This window comes from Tachypleus tridentatus, chromosome 7 (genome assembly GCF_004210375.1).
Source record: "Tachypleus tridentatus isolate NWPU-2018 chromosome 7, ASM421037v1, whole genome shotgun sequence".
In the NCBI taxonomy this organism is placed as follows: Eukaryota; Metazoa; Arthropoda; class Merostomata; order Xiphosura; family Limulidae; genus Tachypleus; species Tachypleus tridentatus.
The window spans coordinates 184,287,257-184,310,979 of NC_134831.1; the positions used below are offsets into that span (position 1 = coordinate 184,287,257).

The 23,723-nt window shown below is 33.3% G+C and overlaps 1 protein-coding gene across 2 annotated transcripts in view; it reads right to left on the bottom strand.

The window, feature by feature from the left end:
• Nucleotides 1–604: 604 nt before the first annotated feature.
• Nucleotides 605–23,723, bottom strand: part of LOC143257462 (cytoplasmic polyadenylation element-binding protein 3-like) — a 41,484-nt gene continuing 18,365 nt past the window's right edge. For both annotated transcript variants that reach the window (XM_076516157.1, XM_076516156.1), the window contains 6 exons: nucleotides 18,295–18,471; nucleotides 14,967–15,056; nucleotides 11,299–11,417; nucleotides 8,099–8,213; nucleotides 3,936–4,117; nucleotides 605–2,336 (listed from right to left, as the gene is read on the bottom strand). In XM_076516157.1, coding sequence (XP_076372272.1) covers nucleotides 2,109–2,336; nucleotides 3,936–4,117; nucleotides 8,099–8,213; nucleotides 11,299–11,417; nucleotides 14,967–15,056; nucleotides 18,295–18,471 — 911 coding nt within the window. In that variant the 3' untranslated portion in view covers nucleotides 605–2,108. The remainder of the gene's footprint in view (nucleotides 2,337–3,935; nucleotides 4,118–8,098; nucleotides 8,214–11,298; nucleotides 11,418–14,966; nucleotides 15,057–18,294; nucleotides 18,472–23,723) is intronic.

The following is a 23,723-nucleotide window of genomic DNA, read 5'->3' on the forward strand; positions in this document are numbered from 1 at the left end:
CATTTACAGAAGAATAATTAGTGTAAATATATTGATATAAAGCACTTTTTTTCTCTTATTATGAATACAATTGATTCACCAGTAAAAATTCATAAAACCTATCTTTACATGCTCTTAGAAATAATAATTTGAATAAAATCTTTTTCTTACACAGCCCTTGGCAAAAGGGGAATGAACATGTTGTACCACACAAAGGACAATCATTCACATAAAATAACTATTTTGATTACAACAGTTGTTTACATTTTCACAAAGATTTTACAATAAAATATAATTTTTTTGTGTGTGTTTCACTCATCCACTGACTAATTCTTTTTGATATTTTCTCATATTCAACTACTCTTACAAACTGATGTCGAGATCAGTAAGCTCAAAGTGAATATTTAAATAAAACGTTTCTAAACATCACTTCATACACTACTTGAATGTACTTCTATTTCCTGTCCATACATTCTGGTTCTTCACACCAAAACCAGGTCACTAGCTTCAAAATCACAGACAGCACATGTATGCACACTACCCTCAATCCAAAAAATACAAAAATATGTACCATCCTAAAACAGTCACCTGTGGCTCAATTTGTAATTTCCACATCACATAACTCTATTTGGTCTTTAACATCAGAATAAAAGATTTGCAGTTCCAAGCCATAAAACTACTTACAGCTTTTAAAATTTTTCTCAGTTCTTGAGAAGAGAGAAATCAAGGAGGTGAATTAATTCCTTTAAGGTAATTTAAGTTTATAATGAGAGAATAAGGTAGCATGTGAATGGTGCTAAGATTCCATACCAAGATGAAATAATTAACTGTAAAAGAAAACAATTTTAAACTAAGTATTTAATGAACAAACTTAAAACCCAAACTTATACTGCATGTGACTTTACAGAAGTTTTGTTTTTAGTCTAATATCTGTAATGTCACAGCCACAGGCCTCTCAAACAGAAAAAAGGCAAGTTATAAGTATTGACACTACTGCAAAAAAATAAAGTTTGGTGTGGAACTATGCTATTTCAGAAAGTTTCAAACATCAAATTTTCTGACATGTCATTGCAAAGGATATTTGTAGTATAATTTAAAATGTCACAAAGGTAATATTTTGAACAAGGTTTCATCAATGTATCTAGCAAATTATTTTATGGTACAAACAAGCCAAAATTAAAGTAGTAAAAACCCAATAAACAAAATAAAACAAAAAATATAGTATTTTCTTTCAAAACAAAAGTTAACGAAGATACAATTCAACTATTAATAAAATCTAGTTCAAATAATTTACCATTCTAGTATCATATAATCACAAATGTTCTCCTAAAACACTTTACCCACAACAGCACAAACATTGATCTCTGTTACGTTATGTTTTATCCATGTTGCAACTATTTTTTTTATTCCAAGATTGACTAGTGTTAGCTAAGTCTCTAACTGAGACCTCAAAGTTCTAGTACTGTACCAAATGGCATACATTTGCTATTACACATTGTTGTGAATATTTTAGATCCATACTTATCACAAAATGAAGCACGCTAGAAAGAAATGGTAACAGGATTACGAGTCTATTCAACATTACATTAAATTACAGTTACGAATGCAACAACCAAGTCTTTCGCTTCTTTTAAAATAGTTTGATTGTGGAGAAACTTGATTTATGTATGCTATCTACTAGTTATATATCTCATGAGCCTTTTATAAGGATCATATACTCACCCATCTTGTAGACTATAAGTATGATGCTAGCTACAAAGCTATTCCTAACAGTAGTCTGCTAATATGTTCTACCATAATTTAAACTACCTGAGGGTATGTATAGGAAACAGAATGTAGTTCATGCACAGTTTCACATAGTACTGTAATGTAAGGCTGCTACCTTACTTTAATAAAACTCACAACATACTTAAATAACTTGTAAAGTACTGCACAATTTGCATAAACAAACTGAATGCAGACCAATACAATGTTTCCAGAGCCAAATTATGTGACTGTAGTGGATCATAAAAACTACATTTTAGCTTTACAGAGGACAACATGTTAATAGAGACTGGAATACGAAGCAGACTAACATCTAGAAATCCATACAGTCTTCAAATTTCTGAATTTTGAAATGATTTAAAACACTAGTACCAACGAAAGGGAACTGTTCTTGGCCTGTCAGCTCCTTCTTTCACGAGGGGTTTGTGAAACTCACGCCCAGGTCGAGAATGGATTGCTGCCCAACACTGCTCACAGTAATACTGGAGACAAGTCACATTAGCGCAAAAGAATGGAGCAAACTTACCACCGCATCTAACACCTTGGCACTCATCACACATCTGGTCATCCAGGACATATGGTTTAACTTCAACCTGAGCAAAAAATAATTATGAGGCAGTTTTTCATTTCATTGGTTAATGATATAAAATCAATACTAAAATTAGCCTGAGAAGAGTTTTCATTTCACTGGTTCATAATATAAAACTGATACTAAAATTAGCCTCAGACGAGTTTTCATTTCACTGGTTCATAATATAAAACTGATACTAAACTTAGCCTGAGAGGAGTTTTAATTTCACTGGTTAGTAACATAAAATTGAAATTAAATTTAGCCTGAGACAAGTTCTTGTAGAACTAGCTCAGCAGATCCTTAGATTTTACCATCCTAGAACTTAGTTCATTCCACAAATGTTCAATGGACTGAGATCTGGTGAATGTGGAGGCCAGTTTGTCATCCAATCCACCTTTGTTTTCACCAACCAGCCACAGAAGTTCAGCTGTGTGTACAAGACCATGATTTTGTTGGAACAAAACTTTCTTACACTTGTATTCCTAGTCGGATTATTTAGGTTCCTCTGTACACTACTCGTGCACATTTCTTCACTCATACAGCTCCTACTTGTACACGTTTACCAACAAATGATGCTGCCATACATCCCTAAACTATTACACTACCTCCTTTCACATTTTATAATATGCTACAAAAACTCAAATACTTCCCAAATTCACTAGTCTGGCTTTCACTGTTACTCTCAATTTACGTCGCTTTAAAAAACTGGCAGGTTCTGTAGAACTTTTACTTGTCCTTGTTGATGCTAAGTCATAGTCTTCAAGCAGCTTTTGCAGAATACCTGAAGCACAAACTTGCTTCTTCCAACCTCGGAAACAACAGTAATTTCTTGTTGCTTCGTAGTGACTGTTTTCTGCTCCCTGCCTATCAAGCTGCTCGTGTTTTCAGTTTGCTCGAGCTTCCACGGTGCACTATTTGCTGTGTAGTTTCAGTTCCTTCCTGCTCCTCTCATTGTATAATAATAATAATATACATATTCATTGATGTATCAGAGTGGTGTATTCTTTATGCCATTTAGAGGAATAATGACAAATTATTCTAATAAAAAAGTGCTTCTCATTCTAATCATTTAGATTTTTATTTGTATAATTTCAATTAAAACCAGTAAAACTATTTTTCCGGAAGACAATATTTCCACATAATGTATTGTTCAAGTATATTAGTATAACATTTGTTTAAAGTACTTACTACACAAAAATTTGAATATTTACTAAAAACAGCTAAACAGCTTCATCCATGTAACATTTAAATTAAATAAAGATAAAAAGAAGGAATTACACTGTCCAAGTAATTCTTGAAGGCATTGTAACTGTTGGATAATAACATTCCAAGCAGCAACTTTTTAGTTTAACCATTTGTAAATAACTGAATCACCTTGTTGATTCCCTTCACAACAGTGGATAATACATTTATGTATCTTTTAGTTTTTTATAATTTCAAGTCCAACATACGATTTTGTTTGGACTTGTTCATTCTACAACAACTGTTTTGAACTATACACAGGGCAAGTGGAAAAAAAAACAAACCATTAATATCCTAGATCTTTAGCTTAAGCTGGTACAAAAAACAATTCTTTATTCATATCTTTACTAAAAGATTTATGAGACAGAATCCAACATACCCTTTTCTCTATGTCTCCATGCTGTAGTTGCACAAATCGAGCACTAATGGCAGCTATGTAGCTCTGCTGACTTGAGAAAGCCACACGTCCAGCTCCTTTGGGATATTTTAGTTCTGGATCAGTATCGATTCCCGCGTAGCACACGCCACCATAGAGTCTGTCCATAATAGTAGCTAATTCAACTGAAACAGTACAATTAAGTAAAAAACAAAAAGTTGAAAATTAAACTAACTTGTTTAAAATGTAGTACATAAATATTACAAAGATACATAACTTAATGTTTTTTGGGGGAGGTAGGGAATGTACAGCTTCCAAACTAATTACCATCCACACAGAATTATAAATACAAGGATAACATAAGTGATTGGTAGATTCCATCAACTCAGTATAAATTTCATATACTCTGACTGTCTGACATCAGAAAAAAAAAAAAAAAAAAATCAGTTCATCATAGCTTCAGTTTCCTTATCAAAGACATTACTTCTAATAATTTTGACCAAATTCTACAAATTACAGTATCAGCTACATCATCAGGTTTAAACAGATGTTTGTAAAACTACAAAGACTGTTTCACACTATAACAATGTATGCACAGAACAAAAGTTAACATTTTTCTAAACTGAAAAAGTGTTTACAATATTAATCACCTCTACTCACACAAGAGCTGTTTCTTTATCTCCATAATTTCCACTCTTTGCACAACTAAGCATTGGAAATGCTTGATCCAGTATTTTATACCCCCACTTAAATGTCCTGGGCAAATTCTAATTTACAAATTTCTCTATCAACTTCAATGCACCCTCTGTCTATGCACAGTACATAACCACCTCATTCAGATAATGTACTCATTTTTTCAAGTCATAAACCAGTTTTTAGTGGGGAAATAGGGGTGAGAGAGCCTCAGTGGAGATAAGTATTATTTCAAATGCATTTTGTAACATCTTACAAGGTGTAAAATATGGTATGTATATGTTTTACACAACTGGCATACAAAAGAGAAAGCAAGCACCACATAAGTGGACAAACTTTATTTTCCACCAGATGAAATCCAAAAGGCAACACCCCTAGCTTGGAATGATGAGATTGTGTATATCACGTTTAACCAAAGGAACAGAACTCATCCAATCTGGAATTATGAACATTTATCCTCACTCCCCAACCAAGTGAACACGAAGTATTCCACTTGCTCTTAGAATTATAGAGAGAATGTGAAATCTGTACCCAACCAAGAACCTAAGATAGTACCACTTTGAGTTCGAAATTATGAGGAGATAGTGGATCTCGTACCATGAATAATATACAAAACCAATAATGACTAAAGAAAAGAGCCATGCACCACCCACACAGACAGTGTTGTGTCAAGTCTGAATTGGAATTATGAGCAGGCTCCCACAGAGGCTGGTGCCACTCCTACTGGTACCTGGGAAAACCATTCAGGGACCCAAGTAGGAGGGTCCCCAAATTTGCCCTCTTCTCTAAGAGTAAAGGAAAACACCAGAACACCCTGGAGGAAATGCCTCTGTCCTCCATACCAATGACTGGAAATTGGGGGTGGTAAGGACTCCCAAGCTCCATTAGTATGGGACAAAAACAATTTCTACAGTCTGAAATGGAAGACTGCCTTTGTAGTTTAAGAAAGGAGAATCTGAGTGTTGTTGTGCTAATAGATGGAATGGAGCCAGAAGGAGCCAATCATCCATATAATGATGTACATAAATTCAAAGACCACAAATGATGAGAAAAGACTCAAACAACTCTGCAGAAGAAATAAGATGTTCAAGCAAGACTGAAAGGTAGAGCCCTGAAATGCAGCACCTGACTTTTGTGTAAAAACATGAAAAACCTCCAAAAAAACTCTGCTATGGGAATATAGAAATAAGCATTAGTAAAATCAAACTTGAGCATCCAGAGCCCTGATGCAAAGTGCCATTGTAGGTTGAGGAAAGATACCATTATAAAACAAGGAGGATCAAAAATATGGTTGAGCTAAAACAGATAATAGGATGACAATCTTCTGTCTTCTGGGGTGGAACAAATAAATGGGAATGTAATTACAGATGAATAAGATCAACCCTCTCTACTGCCCTTTTGACTGAAGATTCTCTTATGGCCTGGATCTGTTGCTAATAGAAAGGCAACAGACTGAGCAGACAATGGAGGAATTGATGTAAATGGAATAGCCAGTCCTGAAGCCAGAAGATCGAGTACCCATAGAATCCCTGGTAAAAAAATTCCACAAGTCCAGGAAGTTATGTGATCGTGCTCTCACTGCTCCTCTGTCCACTGGATAGACACTGATACCACTGTAGTTAATGTGCCTGAGCCAAAGATCCTCGAGAATATGGACAGACCTAAAAAATGTAGGAGGGGGTGGAAGACACTACGGGCTGAGACTCCCAAATTAGTGCCAGAAAGGCAAGAAGTCAATAATGATGAATGTAAACAAATTGTATCAATTTGAATTATAATGTTTCTGAAACTCCAGAAAATAACATAGGATGGATGAAAAGAGCTTCCCATAACTCTCTAAGGGCAGAAAACAGTAAATGAACACTTTCTAACAGTGTCTCTCTATCCAGTAAATCCCAACAACAAACCAGCTGTGAAACAAAAAAAGAACTGAAAAAGACAATCTGACCAAGTTGAATTGAAGATAAATAGATCAGGATAGTTGTTAGAGTAAGACAGTTTTGAGAAAACTGATCTGTTTAGTGATTACAGGTTCCAATCTAATCTCCCATAGGCCTGAAAGTTGGTACATCCATTGAGAATCCATATAAACCTTCTCCTGACAGCGATGAACCAAAATATGTTGATCCGATAAATCTGGAGAAGGCATACCTCTCCCATCATATAACTGAGCAGCAAATCTCCCAGCGTGAACAGCAATGTCAGAAGGAGGTAGAAATTCCAAGTAGATACTTGCCTTCCTTTCTGCTAAGAAGGAAGGAGTAGAGTTATATGCAATAGGAGACCCCCAAAACCTCACAACTCCAAGTAACCAACTGATAAAAAGGGACTGGAGATTGTTGACCAAAATTAACCTCTGTTGAGGCCGATCAAGTAAAAAGAAGCCAGAAAAAGCAAAGCAAATTCTTGCCAGTTATTCCCAGTCAGTTGCAAAAGCCACCTCAGAATAACCCTCTGAAGAGACACTCTTAGTTCACGTCTCCACATCGCAATGAATCGTATTACAGACAGCTTCAACTCAGAGTGACTCTCCCCTGATTGTTAACAAACACCATATAGCAGAGGTGGAAGAAAAAAGGCTCAATTGACTTCTGCAGTAGGGAAATTAACTGTGGAATTCACACCTACTGGTACACTTTTTTGTTAAGTAATTTACAAACATAAATCGCAAGTTAACCAGAGAAATATCAACCATGTTTAACGTTGCAACATAAGAGTGAATTAGCACAACACCCTTGCTGACAGAAAACTGTGCCAAGTGCTTTGTTAATTTGTAATAAAGTAATTAAGTTGTAAATTAGCAGTAGTAGTAGTAGTTTGTTTGTTTTTTAATTTCATACAAAGCTACACGAGGGATATCTGTGCTAGCTGTCCCTAATTTAGCAGTGTAAGACTGAAGGGAAGGCAGCTAGTCATCACCATCCACTGCCAACTCTTGGGCTACTCTTTTACAAACAAATAGTAGGATTGACCATCACATTATAACACCCTCATGGCTGGAAGGGTGAGCATATTTGGTATGATATGGATTCGAACCCTCGACCTTCAGATAATGAGTTGAATGCCTTAACCACCTGGCCATTCTGGGCTAGTAGTAGTAGTAAAGCAACTGTAATTTCTCAATAAATTGACTACATTATCTCAATAAGGTGCTTATACACAGTACCTAAATAGAGGGTGCATTGAAAATAGTAGAGAAATTTAAAAATTGGAATTTACTTAGGGTATTCGAGTGGGGTATAAAAGACAAAAGCAAGTGCTTTCAATGCTTAGATGGGTAAAAAGTGGAAACCCTGGAGATCACGAAATAGCTATACTTGTCAGTTAAAGTAAATGTTTTGAAATTATTAACTTACAATGATTATTAAGTTTACATTTCTTTCTTTTTTCTAATAAGTACTGTCTACATGTAGACTTTTCAATGTAGCAAAATAGCTTACAAATCATTCATCACACACAAATGGTGTTCTTACATGCTTTCAGAGGACGAGGAACACCTCCTACAAAGACAGTCTTCCTTGGATCAAGCGGCAAGGAGGAATCAAACACATAATCAGCATCACTTATTCTCCAAGGACGTATCTGAACCTGAACACAAAGAATATTTGATGAGTAGGCACACACAAGTCCAAACCAAGTGAAATAACTTGGAGCAAATCTGTTGATTGTTAGTTCAAACACACTTCATAACTTGAGAGCTTTCAAGGATAAACTCCCTTTTCCCAACAGATAAACTAGAAACATTTAGGATTATAAGGCTTTTTTAAACCAACATTTATCACTTTCTCAATCCTAACCATACTTACAGAATCAAAGATATACTCAGCTAGTTTCATGATCAGTTTTACTCTTCATGGAACTGTGGTAACTTAGAAAAACTTAAACATTTTTTTACATTGATACACAAAATTAAGTGTTAATTCCCCTAAGAAAATTATTATTGCCCACAAATGTAAGTATACACAATGAAAATTAAAATATCCTACTAACATGAGACCTCACGATTCACAGAATCTTCTCCATTATCCCTAGTTACTTCTATAGCTAAAACTCAAGGGGAAGTCTGTAACCCCAAACATCCATTTGGAAAAACACCACTGAAATACCTTAGCAAGCACATGAACCAATTTTAGTCTACTAACTTGTAATTTACGTTATTAGTACAGTTTCAAAAGTAGAAACTCCAGGAATCTTGGGAGGAGTTACCAGTTACTCCATATAGATAAGGATACACTTTCAAACAGCACCTAACTGGCTTACCAAGTTTGGCCCTATTATCTCCAAAAACAACTGTAGTAGTAGTAGTTCATGGGCAAATAAGAAAACATGTAATTTATATATACATACCAACAGTTAATTCCTGTTGGTACAATACACTTTTTATCATCAGTATTTACAAATCTGTAATACCCAACACATAAAAAGATAGTGTTACAGAAGTTTCTTACCTGCATTATAAAAGAAAAGCATACGAGACAACGTAGACTACAAAGAAAACATGACGCCTTAAAATGATATAATAATGAAACATTTTTTGTCAAAAGAAGGGCTATGACAAACTAGAAATTTAAACATCAACAACATATTTAACTTACATCAGTGTGCAAGAACAAGAGTTACAATACACGTGCTACATGGGCTATGTGCTACAACCAACTGTGTCGGTCACTACAAGAACATGTACTGTTCAGAGGGATTGACACCCTTATTAATAACATGTAATTGAGCTAAATTTTTAAATTTGGATTTAAGGTTTTAGTTCATAGGTATTGAGATGAAGTCTTAAACAATAAGAAAACAATATGTATCAAAATGGGTCTGTTGACTATTCTATTTTTTACAGTTATAACAGTTAGAACAGAACTAATATAGCTTCTGTCATAACTCCCTATTTTATAAAATAATGGAACAGGACTTTAAAACAGGAGATGTTATTATGATATTTTCTACAATAATGATACACTTTGTGTTATGTAAAGATAAACATAAGGCTAAGTTTCTGGTGAAACAAAACCTTAAAAATGTGACAACAACTGACATTAAAAATGATTTATATATTTTGTGTGCATGTGTGTGTATTAGTTCAATGAGGAAGAAACATCAATTAAACATAAAATTTACATCAATTAGAAGAAAAACATACATAACTGATTCATTGTAATTGGTATATATATGGTCTCTAAATGTTTGTTTTGTTCACTGCATAAACTCAGTCAATTCTATCTTGTAAATCCATAAAAAAAAACCTGAACAGTGAGATGGCATACAGGCCTCTATAAAATCGTGAAGATAACTGATGTGTAGAATGCAGAAATAACTGACTCGCTGTATGGCAACATATAATGGAATGTCAACGAAAAACAAACTTGAAAATTTACAATCTAATACTTTGTACAGGAATTTTAGAACCAAAAAAATCCATGTGTACCAGCTGCATTGAACAGGTAAAAATGTAGAGGCCAATAAGGAAGTTAAGAAGTTAAACATGAGCAATAGAAAATAAAATGTCTGATTAAAACCAAAAAAGAACTTCCAATTCCAAACCTATGATCCCCTTCAGCTTACACTAACTTTCCAAGTAATAGAGATTTAAAAAATATATTGTACATGAATTGCAAAGGTATTGCAAGAATCTTAAGCTTTTTTCTTACCAGAATGTGAACCTATTAGTTTGCAGATTAAAATTTAATAGATTTACTGAAATAAATTTTGAAATAAATTGCAATTATTTAAATGTAATTTATATAAAGATTTAATCAAAATTTCAAATAGTATATTTTCAACAAACTTATTCAACCTTTAGACAGGAAAGGGGTATTAAAGGTTATTGACAAAATGTGTGTAATAACTCATTCCAGCAACTACAATAGATAAGATGTTTTGTATCACCCTAAATGGTTTATTCTTAATTACCTGTATCAAAAAAACAATATGAAGGAACCACCTTCTTGAAACTGTCTGGTTACACTGAAGAGCAACAACAGTGTGGGATATTGTTATCCATTATCAATAACCCACATTTGTTACAAGAAGTATTTCCTTTAATTTTCTTTAATACATTTGTTTGTAGAAATACTAGGTTTGAATTCTAATTTAGAAATTAGACGTGACATTTTGTGTTTCTACTTCTACACATACATTTGATAGATTACCACACCATGAATCATCTCCTGAAGCTTTTTATTCTTGTACATTGTTTAGTAGTTTCAATCTTTGTTTAACCAGGCTTGTTTTTGTCACAATGGTTTGACCTACTTCAGTGGTTATTTATAAATACACACTCAAACATATATATAATTGGAAGCAAAAAGTTATCATCATATGAACTAAACAAAGTGAAATATTACAGTACTACTAATACTATACAGCTGTATTAGCCACCAGTTTCACGAACCACTATGGCAGTATTAGCAACCAGTTTCATGAGCTCTTTTGTTTCCTTTATATATGATATAAAACACTTGGTTGAAGTGGCTTGAAATTTGTTTTTAATATATACACAAACACATATGTAAAGAAGCATCTTTGTGTTTCCACTAAGAACAATCTGAACATGTATAGTAAAACTGCATGCATACTATTCTGGCTCTACATAAATAAAATTACAAAGATAATAAGCTAAAACAGAAAAGCCAATCACACCAGCCTAACCATTTAACCTATCTACACTTACCAGTTTGTCTTTAATAGTGGGACTAGATACACACAAGTAAAGCCTGTCATCTTCTTGAATACAACTATCTATCAACAGCTGTACTGATGGCTCTTCTTGGAATAGTAAGAAAGCATAGCCTTTAGGAAGAACAAAATGCACATCATTTTTCAGCCCTTAAGTTCCTGTCTGGGTGTCACTGACTTACTATAAAATTGATGCATTCAAAATATATGGTTCATTGTTAATGTGAAAGATCACCATAATCTAGCCACTTTGTTTAAAAACAAACAAAAAACCTCAAACTTTAGCTCTAACAAACAAGCCAGTGCCGATTTCACCAGAAAAGAGAAACATGACTTCTCCTAGTGAATTACCTTCAAATGAACAAGAAATAATTAGTTATAAGATCATACACTGGGGGAGAGAAAAGATAATGAAGCTGGTACCTCTAATGTTGACTGTTCTTACATGCAATAAAAAGTAAAAACATTGTTCAATCTCTGATTCACATCTAGGAATTTTAAACTTGGCCAGCTACACACTACATCAATTGAAGAGAAAAGTTTTTAATTAATTTCCAAGCCTGTCAGACTAAAGTATAGATGCACTGAATCACTGATCTAACTCCTTACAAGATATAATATGAACTCTATGTCTGTGTTAGTTTAAAAAAAAAAACTACAATATTCAAGGTATGAAATTGAAACGCTGCATCTTGTAGCCATTAAACTGCAGTAATATTAAAGCTAGAACACAACAGACTATTTGATGAGTAACCGTTTTCAGAACGCTAACCTCAGCCATCAATTAATGTGTAATGATATAGATACATGGTCATATTAGGTGCAATCACTTGATAGAAATTTGCATCCAACACATTGAAATGTCATTGTGTTTGAAAAATAAGATAAAAATAACAGTATAGACTATGCAACAAATCACTCATTATACTGTGGCATAGCTAGACCACAAGGATTGCTACACAGATTCTTCACATAGAACATCCAGGTTTAAAACAATAAAACAGTTAATATAAGTACAATTAAAATGTTAAGCACTTAACACTATTATGGATTTTTTTTACAGTAAACCACAGGCTATGTGCAATCTAATGTGTATATTCACCATATTTTCTTGTAATCACTTACATATATATGCTAGTGTTAGGTGAATATTACAGTTCACTAATTGATTAACTAATGGGCTAATTAATCACTAACATTCAACAAGTAATTTATTTCCATGAAACATATACAGTTGGAATAAAAACAAATGTTAATAATCATAATTGCTAATATAAGATGGTTACTTTAATGAGGCATAACAGCAATTAAGCTTAACACTTTCAAGAACCTGATAATAATGAAGAAAACCATATTTCCAATGGTTTGATTACTTTGATAGTTAAAATAATTGAACAGAGTAATAATTACAAAATTTAATTTTGATTAATCATGTATTTTTTACAATACCACCAAATTTAATTTATGCTTGTATTAATGTCCCAGCCTTACTGCATATTGAATGTATTCAATAAATTGTATTTTAATAAAAAATGAGAATCACAAACCCAACTGACTTTGCTGTGTTATTCATGAACAGTGTGAGTACTTGCTTTGTTACCAAAGCAAAAAACACCAGGTATGAAAATAAACCAAAAACAAACAATCACACCACATAATAAAGTGTAAAAAATTACAATTTCAAATTTCCTTTACCTTCATTACTTTTTTTTATGAAATAATATAAAAGTACACTAATAATAAGCCAGTAAGCCTAATTCCTGCTTCTAGCTGCTTAAACAGTTCTGATTTAAGTGCAGAACTGAATGCTATTAAACAAAAAAAAAACTTTAATAATAGAAATGGATAATTTTACTCATGTTTCTGCTTGTTTTTAATTCTTTGCAGTCCAAGTTCGTGGCTCATTTAATAATATCAAAAGTATTAAACGTTAAATCACTACTTAGATAACCCAAAAAAAATACTTAAGAACATAAACATGATTCAAGTGCTCTCGAACAATCCTGAATAATGTTTCCTTGCAGTTGTACAGCTGAGGACACAAAATGGCTCTGAGCACAAAGTTTTATTGTGGTCTAACATCCACATGAATGTGGAAGTTAAAACAGAAGCAGTTAGTTAAAGCACGTTGTTGCAGTTTTATTATATTAGTCTTTCTGCCAACAATTATCTCTTACACTTAACAACTGATACCCATGTAAAAGCACAGCTTAAGATATACATTACAGATAGTGATATGAAAATGTAGTGTTAAACTGGTGACTACAACTGAATTACAAGTTGTCTTATCATTTACAGAGGAGATCTGAAAGCAACAGTTTCTTTTAAAAAACTGTATTATTCTTGTACAAAGTTAACCAATATACAACTATTAGTGATATATTTCTTTAATCCTACAAATAAGATTCATAAGATAATAGAAAAAATATAAATGAAACTACTTCAGCATATGTAAAGGTACAGGAATATAAAACATACAACTCTTAACAACTGAAGAAGCAAGATAACAGCTTTTTTTATTACATAACATTATCTTCAATAAACAAAATAAAATTCAAATGTTATCTCTATTATTATCTAGGGTTTCTGTTTTTAAAATAAGTGGGAAAATATAACAATTCATACAGTTAAAAGTCAGTAGTCAAATTTCACCTGCAGGCAGGAAATCTGGACTATTATATTTTTTCTTATCTCAAATAGTGATAACCATGCACAAATTTAAATACTTTATCTACATAATTTTAGTACAACATGTTAAAAGGTTTGTCAATTCATGATTATAAAAAAATGTATGGAGGTCAAGTTTGAGGGAAATGGAATCAAAATATGCTCAGATTAATGCAGAAATTTGGTTTTACTATAAAGTTTTACACATTTAATGAACTGTCTTTCTTTTTTCTCATGAATTCCAAAGTTTTGGAGCACTGTGTTCAGTCTTGGGCTCCTTACCTAAGGAAAAACTTTGAATTGTTGCAAAGGGTTTGGAAAAGGGTTACTAAAATGGTACCTGGGATGGAAGGGCTGTCATGCAAGTAGAGATTAAAATTGTCTTCTCTTAAGAAAAAAATAGTTAGAGGAATCTGATTGAAGTGTTTATGATTGTAAAAGGAACTGATAGTGTTGATGCATCAATATTTTTCCTATGTTACAGTAAGAATTACAGAACTGGGAACACAGATACAGATTTGGGCAAGGTAGAAGATGTCTTCAGCTAAGACAATTTTATTTTTCAAATAAGGTGGTTGGCCTATGGAATGGATTGCCTTTGAATGTTGTGGAGGCAGTAAATTTCTGATAAGAACTGGCTTAAAACGTTTTTTTTTTTATTTTTCTATTTTTAGTTTTGCTTATCAGATGAGACAGCTAAGATGAACCAACAGGTCTCTTGTTGTCTCTAAACATTGTTATGTTAAAGTCCAATGGCATAACTCAAAGCACAAACTTCACAATTTATTAACAAATGACTTACAACACAATACATTTTACTGTCAGGTGAAGAAAGAGAGAAATTAATGTGAATGATAGTACTAAGAACACAACAAAAACTGCCCCAAAACATGCATGTTGTTACATCATAACTGCTAGTTTTTGTTTAAACAAACTAAATACTGAATCCACCTCAGAGTGCACATGATATGGTATGAAAAGACAACAGTCACATACCCTTAGGAGGAAAGTATGATTTGCTCTCTGCTTTGTGAGGCCAGTCAACTACAAGTGGTCCAAATCGATGAAAAGTTGCAGTGATTTCCTCTGTGAATACAAATATATAGATGTTTGAGTTTATCTGATGTTAGTATTCAAATTACTTCATAGAATTTACAGATTTGTAGTCATTCAAGCATTATCAAAATGTAAAAGTTTTCAAAATCCAGCTGTGATTACAAATTTCAACCACAAAATATTTTTTTTGAAATTCCATTTACTCAAAACTTAAGAGTTACATCAACCCAAAACACTTTTGTAAGAGTTACAATAAAAAACAGCTCATAAAAAATCCACTACAAAATATGTAACTGTTATACAAAAGAATCCATTACAAAACATGAAAGTACTATACAAAAAAATGCTCATAATATAGTACTTAAGGAGAAAAACCAAAAAAGATCATTTGACTGGTAACTTCTCACTGGATGAACCTTAAGAAAACCAACAGCTTCACTAAAAATATAATTTTACTGGTGTGCTTTATGTATATTTATCTGAAAAGAACCAGTAACTTCACTGCAAAACCTTATTTGATGGATACACTTTGCCTATGCATATGTAACTTCAAGAACCACTAAACAAACAAATGGATCAGTATATGGTAAAGAACAAACTGGCAGTCACAATTATTCATCAGTGAAAATAATTCTAATAATTAATAAAAAAAATAATTTATAAAAAATAAACTAAAAAATTAATAGGTAAAACCAGCACTTCATAAAAACTTACACTGAAAGAACCAACAGGAATATACAACAATTTATTAAGAAACAACTCAAGAAAACAATATGTAGGTAGCACAGTAATTTCCAAAAATGTTTGAACTACATATGAAATCATTTAAATGAACTGTTTACCACATATACTCTGGAAAGCTACTATGTCTACCCGATAAAACAAAATTACTGTAAAAACTCTTTAGAGAAAGGAATGACCACTTGTAGCTTTAACTCTTAATGGTTAAGTACTGATACTAAAAATACAATTCAACATTAGCAAGTCAAAGTGACAAGGAATTCGTAATTGTTTCAAGATATCAGACGACCAAAATACCTGACCTTAACCCTAATTTTGATTGAAATAAATGTAGAGTATGAGATATCAAAGAAAATGGACAAGACTGAATTCTGACTTTGACATCAGCCATATACTTAAGTTCAACATACAGATGTTTCTCAAACAACTGGTAAAAAATTAAAAATAAAGTATAATTATTAAATCTTATAAAAATGAATCATGTTAAAACAAAACAAAGTTCAATTTTTGATTTAAAAACTTAAGTAGCTTTAAAAAGGCCAATGGCCTTTAAAAACTAAAAACATTTGTAAGGTGGACAGTGTCGCCATTGCCAATGACACTGTCCAGCATCAGGGGTAAACCTGTAGATAAAATGCGTCTAAAATGGTGCCAATGTTTACAGTTGTAACGACAGCACAACAGTAAAATGCGGACTATTGTCATTGTGACTTGAGTGTCACACAGACAACACATTGGTGCATCAATCCCAGATAAAAGAAAATGAGTTAAAAAAATGTGACCAATGCATAGTCTCGTAAGGACAGCCTTCTCCTTCTGATCCTTGCGGAAACAAGATGGTCAAAGTCCATTATAGGGTTTTATCTGGAAAAAATTATTATCATGTTGCTCACTTCAAGTCAACTGCCAACTAGTGTGGAGCTGAGCACTGAATATAGGACCATAGTCCATAAAACAGGCACAGCAGTGATAGCACCAGAGCAGACAGACTTAGCTGCAATGTCAGCAGGCTTGCTCTCATGAATACCAACTTGGCCTGGTACCCAGAAGAAGTGGATAAAAGTAGATGCTAAAGATAAATAGACAAGTCAGTTTTGAATATCAATGAGAACTAATGTGAAGAAATTCCAGAGCCAGTAAAGAGCTAAGCGAGTCAGTACAAGTAACAGAATTAGTGTACTGTTTAGCTTCTATGTGATCCAGGACAAGAGAAATGGCATAGTTTGAAAGTTACACAAACTGTAAAGAGAATGGTGTGCACAACCACTGAACCACAACAAACCATGGCAAAGTCCATGCAGTCATCTGCTTTTTAACCATCCATATAAGTGGAAATGGAAGGATGGTTCAAAAGATGTCCAGCAATTAGAAGACAGTACTTCCAACCGAGAGTATCAGCCTTTCTCAGATGACTTGAAAAAAGGTCACACTTGGGAATGGTAATAAGCCATAGTGGAATGGGCTGACCAGTAGATACAGCAATGCCATCAAAGGACAGACCCAATTTATCCAACTGTGTCTGGATACGAAGGCCAAAAGGAAAATTGACAGATTGTCTATTCTAAAAAAAACATGGCACACTCAGGAAGAAAAACACAACCACAGGTTGGATGGTGTGATAAAGTTTTGAAGCATACAGTAAAGACAGTTGCAAATGGCAGAGGAACTTCATGAGACTGTGTACAAACTTTGGACTGTGGAACTGCTGAAAACTCCCCTGCAGAGCCAAAGTCTCTGATGATGAACAGGGTCTAGCATCTTCATAACCAAGGTCTTGGCAGAGCCATAGACCCATAATCCAGTTTCTATCAAATAAAAACACAATGTTAATCCACTCCCCAAAAGATGTACACTAGATTCGTAGCTGCTTGATGCATGGAGTAACATTTATGTAGAAGTACAAATATGTTAAATTACTATAGTAACCTTTAAGTAAAAGTATAAATACATTAATAAACTATTGTACTATCTTTTATGTGGAAATCAAAATATGTTAACAAACTACTGTAATGTTTATTTCAGTAACACAAACATGTTCTCAAACTACTGTAACGTTTATTTCAGTAACACAAACATGTTCTCAAACTACTGTAACGTTTATTTCAGTAACACAAACATGTTCTCAAACTACTGTAATGTTTACTTAAGTAACAAATATGTTCCAAACTACTGTAATGGTTACTTAAGTACCACAAATATATTCCCTAACTACTGTAATGTTTATTTTAGTAATACATATATGTTCCCAATTGCTGTTATCTCTACCTAAGAAATACAAACATGTTCCCAAGCCACCAAAATATTTAGTAGAATTACATAATATCAGAGACAGTAGGGTTTATTATTACTTCAATATCTAACTTAGATGTTCCCTAGTGGAACTATAAGATAATTTAAACTATTGTCAAGCTACCTTTTCTGGACTACCCTTAAATGTGCTATATACAAGATCAAAGAAGTGACATGCAGAATAATCCCAGCAAAGTTTTTAATATATTTATTTTCAGACATTTCATGCTATGTGTACCTTCATCAATATCTGGAGGAAGGCCTCCCACAAACACTTTACGAGAATATCTCCCTAAACTTTCATCTATCCTATCGAACTTCTGGTGGAAAATGGATGTAGGACCCACTTGAGCCAACTGTTCTAACTGTCTGTCAACTAACACATGATTCTCTTCCTGGAAGTATGCTGGTTTACCTGAAAAAATAAACAGTTTATAAAATGTAGTTAAATCTTTTATGATAAACATTTTTAGAAAAAAACAACCCTGTTGGTATGTTAAACTCTATGGCAGGTAAACATGTACACTCAAATGGCACACAGTATCTACAAGCAGGTGTTCAAAATGTATTATATGTAAATCCTACACAAACACAGTTGTAGTCTCTATAATGTATTACTTCATACTGTAATCAAATTGTAACATCATATCTATTCTCACAATTCTCTCTGAAATCCCAATTTCTTCATATATATTTCACTAGTTTGATAATTGTTTAAGATTATTTACATTTCAAAAATAAAATTTATAGCAATTTCACTGAATTCATTTACTAATTATTATTTAACCCTCTAATTACCAACTTGTTCACAAGAAAGTCCCATATATTACAGTGTAAAGTTCTAGTGAAAACAATTGGGTACAAATCACTCCCTTCCAATGTAAAATAAACAGAGAATCAAAGCAGTGATTAATGGAATTCCTGATGATGCTTTTGTTTACAATTTTTGTGTGACTCCCATTTAACCAAGAAAAATATGGGCCCATAAGCAATTTAGTACATGAATAATTTAGAAAAGGGATCAGGAAAAAACATTTATATCCAATTAGTAATTTTAGGGCTAACAAATACTTTCTTGTCTTTGCTCTATAAATTATAAAACTAATCATTAAGGATGTGTGCGTGTTTGTATAACACCAAATGACAGAGTGTACTTTGGAGAAACAAGGAAGAGAAACAATTTATATGAAACTAAAATGAAATTTTCTGAGCACTTCAGAAATGGTTTGAAATGTGTATATATAATAGGTATGTCCATCAGTCTGAAACAACAGCTAATAGCACACTCACCTTTTGGTAAAAGCAGATTAAAAGTGTTCCCATGCTAAACCTGAATTTTACTACTCATATTACACGTTTAAAGAACATACTTTACATATTTCGAAAAACAAGATAATTGGTAAATTTATTGCATCAAAAATTAACATTTTCTTTATCTGAAAATATATTTCAGAAAGATATTCACCTCAGCATCACAAACCATTACTTCATGCACACTGCCATTTAATTTCCTGCACGTATCAGAAGTTTTGAACAAAACTCTAACTCACACATGTATCGTACCAGCCTATGATGTGACCATATAACCTGTGCTGCACTACCAGGTAACAACATCTGTACTACACTACCTGGTAACACTACAGTTTTATTTCCCAAGCAAGTGATACATCCATTTGATCTTGTACCAGTGATTAAATGCACCACCCAATTAGGAGTTTGGCAATTCAACTAACACCAAGGCTTGAAACTGGGGACATAAGGGTTTTCTCCAATACTCTAAACAGAAGAAATGTTGGGGAAAGAGGAGACTAGTCTCTTTTCTTCAGGCACAGTCATCTGAAATTATGTCACCAGTGAGAGACAGTTCATTGTGCTAATGAAACTAAAAACAACAAGTTTGAGAACAGGCCTAGTGCTTTTTTTTTTAATTGTTTTAAGTTCAAAGCAAAACAGACCAAAGCAGTCTTGTAGAAAACTTCATGTCAACAGCAGAAAATAAATAGTTCACAGATGGTCTTCACTTTTCATATAGAAGCATGCGAGGTGAAAATAAAGACAGAAGCTTATATAGTGAATCAATCCAAGACGCATCAAAAACTACTGGCAAAACAGAAAAAATGTCACATACCTGAATAAGAGTTGTAATGGAAGAAGGTGGATACCAGTAACTCTTCTGAAAGAGAAGTGACAGAAGCAAAGACATGCAGAGACAAGAACAGCCAAAGGTGTCATCAGATGAGGGAGGCTCAGAAGCAAAAAAAACAGAACAATAAAGGAGCTTAAAGAGACAGGTACGAGGAAGAAAAATGCCAATCACTTGATGTAAAACTGTGGTAAAATTGTTGATAAAGTGCCTCAATTGCCAATTAACCCATCAGCTGCTATGATCCTCACCAGGTTCCAAGTACAATAGTCCTCATATGAGGTTCAGAATTCTGTGGCCTATAATTCAAGTGTGTGACAAACTTTTTAGCCATACAGAGTCCCACACATCATGTTGTGCTATCTTATGTCCACCCACACCCTCCCCAACACTCAGATGTATCTCATACGTCACAGAGCGTGCATGTTTCTTCCTTGGATAGTTAGCTTTCATTGTTGAATTTTCATGGAACTTATGGTGCAAAGAAAATTACTTGAAAAAAAGAGAAGCAAAAGATATAAAAACAGTTTATTAGAAGTTTTAAGGAATATATCAATGACGTAGTGAGCAGTAATAAGTTGTCCCTTGTGTGGAGCTACAGATACATATTTCAGCCACATATTCATGATTTTTACATGTAACATTCAGGTGTGACTGAGGACTACTTTCATGATGATGATGCAAAAGAACGACTACTTTGAATCATTCTTTGATCAGGAACTGTTATCATTTATTGTCACAAAAACCAACAAATATTACAGGTACATAGTGGATAACTGTATATTCATGCTTAAGTCCTGCATTCATAGATAGATAGACACATGGGTGCAGGAATTTTGTGTATTTTTTTAGCTTACTTTTACTGATAGTCCTTATAAAGAAACACAGGATTATTTGAAAACTGATCCGTTAAATGGAACCCCAGTTTTCGGAAAATACATGAATAGGGAAGAACATGTTTATCCTCCTCCTAAGGTTTTTACACTTTGATGACAATAACCATTCATCTGAGAATGACTGAATATGGAAACTAAGAGAACTGTATGCTATGATAACTTCATAATTTAGCAAATTCTTCACCCTTTCAAAGGTTGGTTTGTTTTCAAGCAGTAAGTACCATCAAAATGTCATTAATTTGGAATAAAATTTTTGTTTTCTGCTTTTATGAAACTGAAATTGTCTTAGATGCCATTATGTATACACGTACCTTTAAAGTCTCTGGTGCTGTGGTGAGAAAGCTAATGGCAAAGTATAGGAGAAAAGGTCACTTATACACTGATAAATGGTATTCATAACCAGAGTTGAGTAATTTTATGCATGCACAAAAAAAACTGGAACATAAGGAACTGTGAGAAAAAAAACTGGAAACGCGTTCCAAAGTTTACTACAGGGACACAACATGATGAATGTGAGCAAAGAAAATCAGGTGAAGTACCAGTGATGAACTAGATGACAAATGTAACGTGACAGAGACCAGTAACTTTCACAGAGGTGAAATGAAAGACAGTGGCAAAATAGACTATAAAACTAAGAAACCTGTAATGAAACCAGGTGCAGTGAATGACTATACAGAGAACATGAAGTTTGTTGACAGAAGTGATGCACAGATTGGAAGGGTAAAGTGTTTTAGAAAAACAATGAAATGGTACTACAAACCATGCATGTGGCTGATGCCACCATCCTCAATTCACACAACATATACCTGGTCAAAAGTGGAAAAACAATGAAACTACGACAATTCAGTTACAATATGGTGTTTCAAATTATTAAAAAATATCATATGATCATTGCATTTGGCCAGGGACAGTACAACATGAATCTACCTGACTACCTGACAGACTCCTTCACCAAAGAATGGACTAGTCGTTACTTTCTGACACACACACACACACACACACACACACACACACAGAGAGAGAGAAATGTATGCAGAATGCCATAAACAGGTGATTGATACATGTGTTTCAGTTTATCACTACAAAAGCAACAGAAAAATGTATCTACAGTCTGCAAGGAATACAGGTTTGGATTTTATTTTGATTACTTCATAAAATACAACACCATGAATAAATACTGAAATGTGATGTAGTGAAGTGCAATTGTATATAATATTTAAGTGGAAATAGTACACAAAATTTATATCATGATAAATGCTAGTAAATTGATTTTAAGAACATAGGTCACCCATCCCTCCACCTCCACCAACACCTTGCCTCACTGTCACTCTTAATAAGCACTGCCAGAGTTACCACCAGCTGTCAATATGCCATACTTATGAACTCACAACAGTAAAACAAAGGTACACAAATGGTGTTTTTCTTCATAACCTATTGCTCCATGTACTTTACTTGAATTCTACAAGAACATGTTTCTAGCAACCTTAATGTTTTAGTCTATTGTACACATTAGAACATCATTAAGTTCCCTTTGCTGCAGCTTGTGTGTTAAACATCAAGAACACAATATAGTTTCAGGACCTGGTAAAGTAACCAGAAATGTTGATATAAGAATTCATGGTTAAAAGTGACCCACAGATCAACAATCATTGTTTTCTTTAAGGTGGATAATTAGATGAGAGTAATCATAGTCTAACAATGAAAAAAACTAAGATGAACTAAAGGAGTAACAAGAGGAACAGTGAACTAAAAGTGATAAACTATCAATTCCACAAAACTGAGGAAAAGCACACCTGAATGTTAGCAGTGTTGAGGAAAAAATGAGCTTATGTTTGTGTGCTAATACTCCCGGGGATTATTGCACACAGCAGATAGATGGGTTACTTTCCAATTAATAAAAGGCTATAGTCTAATGATGACTACACCTTAGACTAGCACAATGTGCATTATCACATACAAAAATGAGCTTTCTTCGAGGCTTACAGTAGGTTCAGAAGGTTATACAGTAGTGCACATGAAGTCACATCTCTGGATTTAAAAAGTAAGCTGTGTTTCTGAAATATCAGTTTGAAATATGTTTTACAATTTTCTAGTCTCAGTTACAAAAGTTCATAAGGCATTTTATCTTCATTTGGTCAAAAAAACAAACAAGAATTGTATACACTTCTTTTGTTCCTCTAAAGAGTTAAATATTACAACAATGTTAATACAACAGTAACAGTCAAAATATATCATAAAAGCAGTTCATACAACCAATGATATTGTCATATGAAAATATCTCAACACAAGCTGTATTGTTACATTTATACTTGTCCAACAGAAAGCTTAATTGTATAAATGTAATTCAATACCAAAACCAAACTGTTATAATGAAGTCAAACACAGGCAAAAGGTTACTGAAAAGTTTGAAAATAAGTAATACTGCTACAGAAAAAAAAACAAAAAACAGCCGGTGCAAACTATTATATCTAAATATAGCCCAATAATAATCATATTACTACAATGAAGGTGGCTTAATTTTACAACTATTACTTTAAGATAAAAGCCTAATAATACCATTCACATTGTTACAATAAAAGTAGCTTAATCTTTCAGCTTACTTTTGAATAAAAGCCAAACAAATGAAGA